Genomic DNA, 12,927 nt, shown 5'->3' with positions numbered 1-12,927 from the left:
CCGGATCCCCGAAGGGGCGGGGTCGATGGGGGTAGTGCCGGGTCGGGGACGGGACATGGGAGCTGCTCGCCTAGCGCTGCTACGCTGCACCGCTCGCTCGCGGGGCATAGGGGACCGGACCGTCCCCTGGGCCCTGCCTCGCTCCGCAGCTCCTGCTGCGTTTCCCCCTAGCCTTCCCCTGCCAACGTAGAGGAGTGGCGCGCGCGGCGGCTGCAGCGCATCCTGCCCCCAGCGAGCGGGGCCCCGACGATGTTATTAGGCTTCCAGTTCGAAAACAACACGGGGGCGTCGCTTCCCTGGCCGCCTTCCCTGTGTGTCTGCTGCAGAGCCCCAGCGAAAGCGCCCAGGGCAACGGTCTAGCTGCGTGCGGGAGTAGCCGAGCGAGTTCGTGTGTTGGCAGGACTAAGAGGGGTGAGACTCACTGTAGGATTTGGGGCTGTGGCTCCCAGGCGACAAACTCTAGGCCAGGGATGTAGCTAGCCACGCACTGCTGTGGAACAGCACCAGTCAGACCACAGCTGCACACACAGCGCGATCCTCAGGGCCTTGCTCTGTAATCTCGGGACTGTGGCCACTGTTTCTCCTCCACCCCATTATTGTATTGCTGCTGCTTTGCGGTATAGCATTTAGGCCTTAGTCCTGCATCAGGCTTTGTGAGCACAGATTCCTGCACTAATGCAATTTTTGCTAACCTCAAGAGTTCAGAAATCACAAGTCACACCTCAAAAAATAACGCAATTGGCTTTAAAAACTAGTAAATAAATAAAACCACCCAAAACCAAGCAAAAAAGTTTTTGGGAGGTTTTTTTTTGGGGGGGGGTCTTCTGTTTTTTGGGGCTTTTAGGGTGCCCTTGTTTAGCATTTTCAGGTTTTTTCTCTATAGATGAGAGTTAGGAACTTACTTTTTTTTTTTAAATAGAAGCTGAGCTGCTTACATAATTATCTCTAGAACCTGGAACTTTAAGGAAAGCATTAAATGTGAGATGTGATAAAGTATTTATGGGCCTAGATTAGATTAAACTGGGTTTGTTTTTTGTTTTTTTATGGAGTTTTAGAGGTTTTTTCCCTTCATGGTGTCATCATAATGCAGAGTTAAGGTTTCTGACAAAGGAGAAGAATGATGAGAGGAGGGAATGAAAATTAATCCTTAAAATTCAGTTGTTGCCTATACACAATTTTCATTGAGTTCTAATTATATGGGAGTTTGAAGACTGTGACAGGACAAAGTTAAAGTTTGAATGCCTCAACTGTTTGTTTATATATCTTAATATGTTTAGGTTTCTTCTGAAGTTTAACTGAATTTCCTAGGCCTGGTTTTTGGATGATTACAGCATCCCTAAAATATAGTTTATTCTAAATTTCTGATTTGTATTTCAATCTTAACTTCCTTTTAATGTAGTTTTTGTTAGGGAATTTCCTTGAGTTTTTTTAATTAAAAATTTCCTACATGGATTCTAAGCAAGAAATTCAAAAAGTATTACGATGTGATTTGAAGATGCGCAGTTTCACATGTAAATAAATTTTTAAAATTTAAGTTTTATAACCAGAGGTATACTCTGGCTGCCTTATCTCACTCGAGCAGCATAAAACAGCTAGAGCATTTTGCATAGTTAACCCGGGTTTACAGCTGCTTTGTTTTGCTAGCATGAAACAGCTGAAAATGTACACAGCACTTTCTTCCTCATGCCCTCCAAAATTCCCCCTCTTGCTCTCACACGCATAGACCCTAGTTTCCTCCTCTCTCCTGGCCTATCTGTTGAATAGATCTGGTGCAATGGGTTGTTTTTTAAAAGATATTTAGGATTACAAGTCATTTTTGTGTAATGCCAACCCACACAGGTATTGGCAGCCGTGATCAAACCAGGGACCTCGGGAGCTGAATGTGTGAGCCTGTAGTGCATGAGCTAAAAGCACATCTCTTTCCCAAGGCTATAGCAGGCTCAGGAATCTCTAGGCTGCTTAGCCCCCTAGAGGGGGACAGAGCACCACTCCAAGCAAGGGGGTGGGGTACTTTTGTTGTAATTTTTCATAGCGAAAATGTATCTGTTTGGAAGAACTGTCCTCTTTTAAAATGGCCATTGTCTCCCATTGCTGTCAATCATCCTGAAGCTGCAGCTGCCATCAGGGAAGATGGACGCTTCCTATGCTGTGAGGAGGCAGACACAGGCCCATTGATAACAGCGCTAGAGAGAGAGATTCTTCTGCCCTCATTTTGAGCTGAGGTGCTGCTCCTTTTGGTAGTGATTTTGAAAAGGGGCAGTTCTGTGTGGACTTCTCTATAGTAGACCACAGTGTTTTTCAGCTTCTGCTGAAGGGTAAACTTTTCAGTTATGAATAATAATGGAGAAAAATTGATTGCTAATCCTAAACATTTTTTAAACTGCATAGTATATGCACAACGTTTCAGTGAGTTTTTAATTATAACACAGGAATTTCAAAGAGTTTGTGGTTGATCATTAGGTTGACCAAAAAAAAGAAAGTCTTGTGCTGGGAGCTAAATCTTACCCTTGTATTTCTTCAGATTTGCTTACATTTCTCAGATTTAATTATTTAATTAAATTTAATTTTCCGAAAATTTACAAGTAATTTCTTACCGAAAGACTAAGTGCAGTAATATTGAGGAAGAAATCTTGTTGCTGTATTATTCATACATAACAAAGAGGTTGAATCCCTTGTTTTAGCTGCAAAACTCAGCCTTAACTACAGAGTTGCTACTGATGCTTCCATGATAACATCTTAGAAACTACATATAGGAAAGTTGGGAATTTACAATTTCTAGGGAGATGTCAGCAGAACTATTTTTATTTCAGTAGGGTGCCATCATTGGCAGGAAGAACATAATGGAAGTTCTGCGTCCAACACTTATAAGGATTGGAGGGCGCATTTATAGGAAAAATCTTATTCAGCAGCAGTCCTATCCAAATGAAGAGGAGGAGGATTTCTATGCAGGTAAAACCTAATGTGCAGGGGGCCAATCTAGTAATAATATATGTTGCAAAGTGGGGAATCAGCATTGGAGACTCTCAGGGAGTTAGCAAACTCAGGCTCTGAGCCTGTGATGAGCTACTTGTGGACACAGGAGTCTGGGAACATAGTCTTTGGAGTGAAGAAATACTTTGTGTTATTCTTTAGGAGTTCTTCTGGCCAAGGAGCAGCATAAATTATGGTTACAAAATACTGGCTTAGGTGATTGTGATGGTGACCTGGGTAGCTGGCTATCAGTTAATTGACTGAAATATTAATCAAAACAATGTCATCTGTAAAAATCTTTTTTTTAAAATGACCAGTAAAAATGTTAAGACTTAAGAGTGTTTTTTTTCCTGTTCATGCATTGTTCTTGATATTTTCCAGTGAGTTTAATCTCAGAATTAATAGCAGTTGAGATCATTTAACATCTCCCTGGAAGTACTCCATACCTTTTGATATTGGCCCTTAAATGGGTGTCTTCTTGTGGCCATCTAATTTGAGTTTTGAAAGGTATCATGGCTAATGCTTTTTTTTTTCTAACTGGGTGTACTCACCGATATGTGTACCATATTAGGTGATGTGTGTGGGTCCTTGTAAATTAAAGCCCAAGAGTATCTGGTAAACATCTGTCACTTGTTTCAAGTAGAAAAAATTGAAAGAACTAGGCAAACCTCTAATACGTTTCTTGCCACCAAAACCCATTTCTACCCACATTAATTGAAAAACAAACATGACTAAGTAGTCCATGGGTGAGGGTGGGTTTTTATTTCCTCATTCTTAGTTCTCTGAAAAGACCAGTGGGTTACCGCTCAACAGCCAGAACAATTCTTTTAAAAATTCCTGTTGGGTCACTGGGTTGTTATGCAAATTACAGCAAAGAGTAGAATTGTTCTGTAGTGGGCTGAAACTGCTACTTTTTAACCCTCCAAGAGTGGAAGATTTAAAAGTCATGTCATGATGCTTTCCTGAGCAGGTAGTAAGGTGAAATAAAAAGCAGTTGGCTGTGACTAAAGGAGCCACTTAGTTCTTTTATTTAACCTTGGGAGAAGAAAGCTGGTGAGAGTGTTGCATCGCATAAAACATTGTCCACCTTCATAGAAAAGTTTGATTTTTCTACTTTGTAGGCCCAGGGGATCCTACAGATGAGCCATATGATGCCTTCCTGGTGGAAGAGACTGAGAAAGGTTTCCAGTGTGCAGTGGAGGTTCCCAGCCCACTCTACAAGTGAGCCTACATGTTGTTTTATTTGAATCCTCTCTTACAGAAGACTCTGTTAAGGAAGTAGGCTTCTCAGATGCAGCTGTAGACTCTAGACCTTTATTTTCCATTTTGTGGGGAGCTCTGTATTTGTGTGGTGGGAAAGCGGTTTGGATCACTTTCCAATGTACCTTCCACATTTGGCTCTCCATGGTGGAAACTGCATCTTGTGCTAACTGTTGATAGCAGTTTTCTGAGCATCTGATCTTCAGGGTGGAAGCAAGCCTAGAAGATGGAAGAATGTGGGGAGAGACTGAGGTAAACAGCCAGGCAAGGGGAAGCGATGAATGCTGTGGAAGAAGGCACACTCAAGATTACATTGTTTTGTTAATTGAATATTTGAACTGAAATAATTTAATGCTCAGTTAAGGTATGTCCATACTTTGAGCGGGGGCTGTGATTCCCATCTTGAGGTGATGTACCTGTGCTAGCTCAGTCAGAGCTAAGACACTAAAAATGGAGTGTAGGTACAATAGTGTGAACAGTAGGAAGGGTTCACAGTGCTCTGGCTGTACTCCATTTTTAGCGCACTGGCTTGCCCAGAGCTAGGTCAGGTATGCCTCTACAATCTGGGGATCGCACCCCTGGCTCGAAGTATGGTCATTCTCTTGGAAGTATCTAGCTGATATGACAGCTTTGTCTAGTAATAGTTGCCAATTTTTTTAGGATGGTAAAAATGACCGCTGAATTTTGTTCCTTTGGTACACATTTTGTAGGTTTCTGCTACATGTTCACTCTTTTGAAGGTTGAATGATATAGTAGTTTGAGGACTCCTCTGGGGGAATTGCCCCCCGTTCCCCCCAAAAACAGAAAGAGAGAAAAGAAACCAAAAAACACTGCCCAGAAAAAGCAAATAGTGACATTTTGTGCATGAGACTATATCACTTATATGTCTATAGGTATATAATTGGAAAAAAAGGAGAAACCAGGAAGAGAATGGAAACAGAAACTCGAACTTCCATCAGCATTCCTAAGCCTGGAATGGAAGGACAAATTGGTGAGCTTTAATGTGTACAAGATGAATGCTTTCTTGTTTACTCCAGCTTTGGTGTGTGTTTTGTGCACAGAACTAGGAATCAGGAGATTGGTCTTGTTTTCAGTTCCGACACATCACTGACTCCGTGACTTTGTGCAAGTCATTTTACTTCTCTTTACCTTATTTTCTCTTTCTTACTCAACTTTGTAAAGTATTTTAATAGATGAAAAGTTTGCAGGATTAGGGTCTTAAATACTTAAGCATGTTCCTGACTTTACGCCTGTGGGTAGTTCCACTGAAATCAGACTACTACTAGGTTTGAAGTTAAGTGTAAGTGTTTGCAGGATTTGGAGCATAAGTTGTACATACATATCTTGGCATCTTCTCTGAATGTGTATGTATATTGGAATAAACTTTCTTTAAACACACCATAGGTCATTATAAACATGCAGTTTTAAAAAAGAGGATTCTAATAACAAGATTGCATTTTTGTTCTTTTACTAGAACTTCACAATGAAAATTAGCAGCTTTCTAATGTATGTTCTTGTTACACCTGGTTTATAATAACAAAGAGCATCATAATTCAAATGACGTGCTACATTTTGTGGCTTGTGCAAAAAGAATGGAAGGTCTCTGAAGCAGGCACACAGTGCAGCATGTTATGGGCATTATGATAGTATTAGTGCCACATGTCAGTAATTATATACATAAATGTTTAAAAAAAAGAAAAGAGAAAGAAAAAAGTTTCATAATATTTAAAATTTCCTGCCTATCAGTACTGTTCAGAAGTGAACCTCTAGATCAGTGTTTCTCAATCAGTGGGTTGTGGCCTTCTGGGAAGTCATGAAAGGCAATCAGGAGGATTGTGAGGCCTTGAAAATTAATTACAGTTTAAAGCAAAGAAAATATTGCATGCCCTGTCTCAGCAAGCCCTTTTCCTTCAAAGTCACGTATTCTCTGTCAAAGCACACACAAATTATATAGGATTACCATTGTTACAATTAATGCATCTTTTACTCATGCTTTTGTAGTAAATGTAAAGGGGGGGAGGGCGCCATGGAAATGTTTGACTTCGAAAAAGGGGTTGCCAACCTGCAAAGTTGAGAAACAGTTACGCAGGCATTTCAAGAGCAACTGAATTGAGAGAATCTTCTTATTTTGTTTGGCATCACAGCCCTATAAATACTTTGGGACTACCTTTCTTTAGGCTGCTAAAGAGAAAGGGAAGCAACCTTTGGAATGACATCATCTGAACTTTATAGAGGAAAGCAAAAAATATAATGTGAGGCATTGAAGTAAAATTAATAGTCTAGCAAGACTTTTCTGTGTTTAAGGGATGTAGGATATCTTATTTTTCTACTTTTCCTCCATTAAGACCTGGAATGAGGGCATGAAGATACCGTGCTGCCAGATAATTAAAAAAGAATATTGCTGCCCTATATATTTCTCAGTCATTCTGTAGTTATCAATGCTGTATATAAAATAAGAGTTTAAAGGGAAATAATGATGCATATAAATGAGGCTAATAGTACTGTAGATAAATAACTATCCAATAGGATCTGAGTTTAATTTTTAGTTTGTATGCTCTTTAGGGTAGTGACTTTTTTTACTGTGCCTGGCATAATGGGCCCCAAACTAGTTGCAGCCTCAAGGTGCTACTGCAGTATAAATGCTTAATAATTAATATTGACTATAGTAAATTAAATTATTATTGGAGTTCTATTTGATTGTCTTCTGTCCTGAGTCTTCTAGAATTTATTTATTTAATTATTTATTATACTATTTATTATTTATTAATATTCTTAACTTGTCAATATCCTACAATATAGACATTGTTACATGCATGAATAAGTACAGTGGAAAATCAGTAGCCTTTTAATTAGTTCTTAACTCTCATGGACATCATAGCAAAAATGTCACCAATCTTGTGTGGATTTCATATAGCTACAATGAGTGTTACTTTGTTTGCTTTTAGTAATTACTGGACAGCAGCGTAGTGGTGTCATTTCGGCCCGAACACGGATTGATGTTCTTGTTGAGAGTTTCCGCAAGAAGCAGCCATTCACACACTTCCTGTCCTTTGCTCTCAACCAGCCTGTGATCCAGGAAAAATTTCTGCAGTTTAAGGAGGAAGTATTGGAGAAATGCTCCAAGGTAGGGAACCATGATACTTGGAAATAACTGAGGTAAAAATGGGCGCTCTTCCCCAAGATGCTATTTTAATTTATTGACATTGTTAAAGGCAAATTAAAATATATACTGCTAGAGGAGAAAATGTCACTTGTGATTGTGGAATGCATAAGTACAGTAATAAATTAGGAGGCTGTAAAAATAGACATTGAAAACTAGTTAGTCTGAAGATGTTTGAGACACTGATGAAAGCTTTTGGATCATGGAATTATTTTTGTAATAAATTGGCAGTAAAATATTTTGGATCCCTTGGAGGTTTCCATAGCTGTGGAGGAAACACAGATTCAAAAACTGATTTTTAAAATTTGAAAACCATTAACTTACATAACCGTTGTGGATGCATTTTACATGGTTTCTACTATAAATACCCAGCATGTGACAGACCGTTTTAATAAGTTTGCTGCTGCTTTTTTCACTATCTTTTTGGCCCCCTGACATTGTGGGAATCATTATCTTAACTTAGCCAGAAATGACTTGGAAGCATTAGATACCATGCAAGCTTAATCACTTAGCAGCATTTTCTCCCCATGAGACTGTGCTGATAGCACCTCTTGCTTGTTTTCAAATCTTACTCTGATTGCAGGAAATAATTAGGAACAGAGTTGAGGGCAGAATTCAGTGAATGCTGTATATTCCTTTTTAAAAAAAATGTTAGGGAATTTAGTGCTGGTGAAAGCTGCCAACTTGATAGCCATGGAGTCTCCTCAGAACAGGTTCAGAAGAGAGAACAGTGTTACGCTGCAATTTGCCAGTGTATTTCAACACTAGGTTGGGAGGATCACCTTTTAGGGAAGAGAGGCTAATTCAGTTTTCAGTCCCATTCATTCCTTGACCTATTTGCTGAGGCTGACGATGAGAGTGCTAGATTGCGTGCATGTGACAGTCATTTTGTTTATCTAGGTTCTTATACTGGTGTTCATCACTGTAGTACCTGAGCACTTCTGAAGAATAACTCTTTTGCTGAGAGTAAGAGGCTTGCTTAGTTTTTTAAAACTGAATATAGAAGAGCAGGAGTGTTGGTATAAGAGTGCCATTGCAGGAAGCCCTAGACAGAGAAGCAGGTTTTGCATTCATCTCAATGCAGCATGGCTAGTGCTCATTTTATCTAGCAGTGGATACCATAGTCTTAGTCTGGTTCCTCTGTTGGTTTACAGTACCATTGTTTCAGTGGAGCAAAGCTGTTTTGGGGTTGATCTGTCAGTCACTTTTCACACAGTCAACTATGTTCTTCTTGAAATCTCATCCTCCCTTGGTTTGTGTGACTGTCCTCTCCTGGTTCTTCTTCTACCTTTCTGTTTGCGCCTTTATTGTGTCAGCTGGAAGATGGTTGTTCCCTTTTTCTTTTTTCTCTACACTTTATCTCTGGGTAATCTCATCCACAAACAAAAATTCATCTACCATGTCTGTGATGATGACTGTCATATCTATCTCTCTTCTCCAGACCTGTCTCTTTCTGTCCAATTTAAAATCTCAGCCTGTCTGACGTTTTTTCATGGATATCTAGTCAATAGCTCATGTTAAACATAGCTAAAACAAGGCTCTTAATCTCACCCCACTCCTTCTTTTATTGATCACTGTGGACTTCCTTTCACTCAGGCCCGTTATTTGGACATCATTTTCAACTCAGACCTCCATCCTCACATCCAAGATACGTATAAATCTTCCCATTTCTTTCTACGTAACATCTCTAAGATGCATACTTCCCTATTCATCCATATATCATCTCACATCTCAGTTACTGCAACATCCTTTTCTCTGGCCTTTACAAATGCAGTTGCTGCCTACAAAAATCTTGACCACAGTTAGAGACCACTACCTATCATGCTGATTAATATTTTCTCATTGTTTCCTTATACTCCCCTGGCTGTCTGTATCCATCTGTTGTCTCTTATCCAATGTTTAGATTGTATGCTTTTTGAGGCAAAGACCATCTTTTTTTTTTCTGTTTATATGATGCCTAGCCCAAAGGGGGTCCTAGTATAAGATTAGGGCTTCTTAGGCACCATGGTAATACAAATAATAAGTAACTTATTTCATGATCTATCAGTTTAGTCACTACTGACTCAGGTTGCATTCAGACCAGGCACTCAGAGACAAAAGCCCTTAGTAGTAGAGTATGAATGATGTCTCTAAGAATGTGCAAAACGTATCTGTGAAATGTATGTAACTGCATAATCAACAGGGAGAAATTACGTATTTTTAGGGCATCACTAAAATGATGGTGATCGGCGTTTTACTTTACTTCCTTCGTGAATGTAGTTGGATTATGTTAATATACTGTATTATATTAATTTAATATAACTGTACAGTTCCTAAGAAATATCTTTATTGACAATTTTAAGTGGGCCAAAAATTTGATGATAAACTACTTTTTAAACTAGAAAATTGGCTTGCAGTATCACTTTTCAGTACCTCTGTGTGTTTTGTTATGGGTTATAAAATCCTTTAAATAAGTTCTCCTCCTCCTCCTCCTCTTCTCCATTTCTTTCTCTGCTAATGTAGCTCCTGTTCCATCAGTGAATAGAGATACCAGTTTTCCTCTCAGCATTGCCTCTTCAGACTCTTGTGAATAGCTTCCTTGAAATATTGGCCTCAAGGTCTAGAAATCTTCTTTGTCAGTCCCTTTGTCAGGATTCAGATACTCAACTTTTATTATTTTTTTTAAACTTTTCTATGTAGAATTTTGTCCCTGGCAGAGATTTATGTTTATGTATGTGGGATTTGGGGATTATGGTGCTTTAACTTTTCAGCCTTCTTCCTCTAAGCTCTAGCATGGGTGTTCATAGATATATTGCTGCCTGTTAGTTCAAAGAGCATATTGCAACTCCATACATCTTTCAATCATTCCACAGCCAATAATGCCATTGTATCTCACAGCAGGGTCTGCTAGAAAGCACATCAGTAATGAAAACCAGTAATTTAAAATTGTGGTTCACAGTGTCATAAGAGAGTTTATAGATCTGTCCAAAGTAATAGGGGATTTCTCAGGATGCTTAGAGAAACTTTAATAGATTTCAGGTATAGAAATTGTGTATCTTTGTTTCTGCTGCAGATTTTAAACAGATTTAAAACTGCACTGAGTCAATTAATGACTCCAGCACTCAAATGAGGCTTACTAGTGATAGTAAAAAGGGAAAAGCCCAGGTGCGCAAGTTAGCATTTCTTCTGGTCATTAAGCGTTTGTGCAGGATTCTTTCCTCTGTAAAATAGTTACCATGGCAACCATTCATCCATTTTTTATCATCTTGTAATCTTGTGTGTCAGTATATACTTTGTTAATTTTTTGGCTTCAAGAGGTTTTGTAAGATGATAGTTGTATTAAAATGTCAAAAATCTTAAGCATTATCAGAACCGCTTATATTGGTTAGGCAGCCAGACAGTGAAGTGGCAAAATAGAATATTAGGGCTAATTTGATTTAAATGTGTGCCATCTGCATCTGACTAGGGGGATGGTACTGTTGTGGTATGGGTGACCTTGAGAGGCTTGCACCATGGACCATCAAGGGGAGGGGAAGACTGAAATGTTTATAGTTGATCATGGAGGTGAAAAAGGAGGTATACATTGCTTTCTGCCATCCTTTAATGGCTGGTTATGGAGCAATATTGCCAAGAAAAATCTTGTATGGTTCTTCCAATCTCTGCAAATGCTTCCTTTATGTATAGCAGGCTGCAGCTGTAATGTGGGAGGGAAAATGCAATTACTATGGTGTTTGGCATTCTATAAATATCTGATAGATAATTACATGGGATGAAAGAAAGGTATCCTAGAGTGAAAGGATTTGGGTGTTCATGTGAGCGAAAGAGAGAGGCTTTTCAACCTCAACTCCAGTTTTTAGTGCACCTGTGATTCTTTAATTTGTTTTGTGGAATTGTGAATTACCTTGCTGGTTTGTGGTAGGTGCATACATCAGGAATGGAGAGGGAATATAATTGGGGAAGGGGGATGTCCTCTTGGTAAGAAATAAAAATGATCATAAACTCTCATGTAAATTTTAGATCCTTAGGTAGCAGAAAAGATAAAATTGGGAAAGAGAAAGCTGTCTCAGTATCAAATAGTTTATTCATGTACTTTGCCATTCAGGATTTTGTTCTGGAGCTTAATCTCTCACTCCCTAGTCTAATGGTTGGGAGGACTGCAGACACACCATGCTTGGGCTCTGAGAAAGCAAGTGTTTCAAAGAAAATTCGGTATGGCATTCTATCAAAATGATGTTGATATCCAAGACGGGGCTTCAGTAGTGGAGAAAGAGTCAAATATTTAATGGGAAAGAAGTTGGATCCTAAAGGCTACCATAGGTGAGTTAGTTGTCCCCTTCACTCTCTGGAAATAGAAAAGTTTGGTCATTTCCCTTTTACCCTAAATCTACATTTGTGGATGAGGTTGTCATATTTTTGTTGCATCCCAATCTTGGAAGGTAGGACAATTCAGAATTTCATCAGTTTTTATGAAAGACCTGCATTCCTGTTCAGCCAGCTCCCCTTCAGGTGAGCATGGTGGTTGTGTGTGTCCTACTTAAATATAGATGCGACAGCACAGTAGACCTAAATTGAAAACACTATTATTTTGTTCTATTTATAGCATTGCAAGCTTTTCAGTATGGACAACATATGTGACTCTTCATGTTTGGGGAATAAATATGTGTATGAAGTTAGTTAGCATTGAATGTGTTCAGTTTCATTTCATAAAACATTCACATGTTGTCTTACTTTTTTTCTGAAAAAGGTAGTGTTTCTTTCCCCCACAGGTTGGGAAAAATTACAACCCTGTCATCTGTTCCCCTTCCCTTCCTTTCAGGGAACATCATAAGCCCTATACTGCAGCTGCTAACAAGAGACATAACACTATTTGGCAAGTCTGACAATGGCTTTCTGTTCAGTAGAGGGCAGTGTTTGGAAGGCAGGAATATGCAAAAAGCTTAGTGATGTTAGGTGGACGTTACTCAAGTTTCCATTTAAACTATTCCTCTTAAAGTATGTCTTTTAGGATTCCAAGTTTGTGAGCAGTGGATATTTTAGAGAGGCAGTAATTTCCTTTCTTTTACAATTATTTTATATTTTTTGTTTGTCTGCTAGTACATTTTTAAGAATAGTTGGCATAGATCAGTTTGTTTTTTTGTTTTTTTTTAAATGGGTTAACTACTACCACTTTGAACTTACTTCACATCTTACATCCAAAGATCTTGAATCATTTCACAAATTTTATTATGCATCAGCCACACCATCAAGAGCTCATTCACCTGCACATCTGCTAATGTAATATGTGCCATCTTGTGCTAGTAATGCCCTCTGTCATGTACATTGGCCAAACTGGACTGTCACTACGCAAAAGAATAAATGGACACAAATCAGACACAAAAAATGGTAACATCCATAAACCAGTAGGAGAGCACTTCAATCTCCCAGGACACTCTGTGGCTGACATGAAAGTTGCCATACTTCTACCAAAAAAAACTTCAAAAACAGACCAGTGAGAAACTGCAGAGCTGGAACTCATATGCAAACTTGACACAATTAAACTGGGTCTGAATCGAGACTTG

At 39.0% G+C, this 12,927-nt stretch overlaps 1 protein-coding gene across 5 annotated transcripts in view; it reads left to right on the top strand.

Annotated features, from left to right (window-relative positions):
- Positions 1 to 12,927, top strand: part of ASCC1 (activating signal cointegrator 1 complex subunit 1) — a 75,792-nt gene that overhangs the window by 28,921 nt on the left and 33,944 nt on the right. For 2 of the 5 annotated variants that reach the window (XM_067552713.1, XM_067552714.1), the window contains exons 2-5: positions 2,811 to 2,949; positions 4,092 to 4,191; positions 5,124 to 5,221; positions 7,176 to 7,354. In XM_067552713.1, the coding sequence (XP_067408814.1) occupies positions 2,841 to 2,949; positions 4,092 to 4,191; positions 5,124 to 5,221; positions 7,176 to 7,354 (486 nt within the window). In that variant the 5' untranslated portion in view covers positions 2,811 to 2,840. Of the gene's footprint in view, positions 1 to 32; positions 412 to 2,810; positions 2,950 to 4,091; positions 4,192 to 5,123; positions 5,222 to 7,175; positions 7,355 to 12,927 lie in introns of those variants that run through there. The other 3 variants (XM_067552716.1, XM_067552715.1, XM_067552712.1) reach the window with 3 other exon arrangements.

The sequence above is a fragment of the Emydura macquarii genome, unplaced genomic scaffold, assembly GCF_026122565.2.
Source record: "Emydura macquarii macquarii isolate MOO-44397 ecotype Brisbane River unplaced genomic scaffold, CSIRO-AGI_Emac_v2 contig_1390, whole genome shotgun sequence".
In the NCBI taxonomy this organism is placed as follows: domain Eukaryota; kingdom Metazoa; phylum Chordata; order Testudines; family Chelidae; genus Emydura; species Emydura macquarii.
This window is presented reverse-complemented; position numbering and strand designations above follow the sequence as displayed.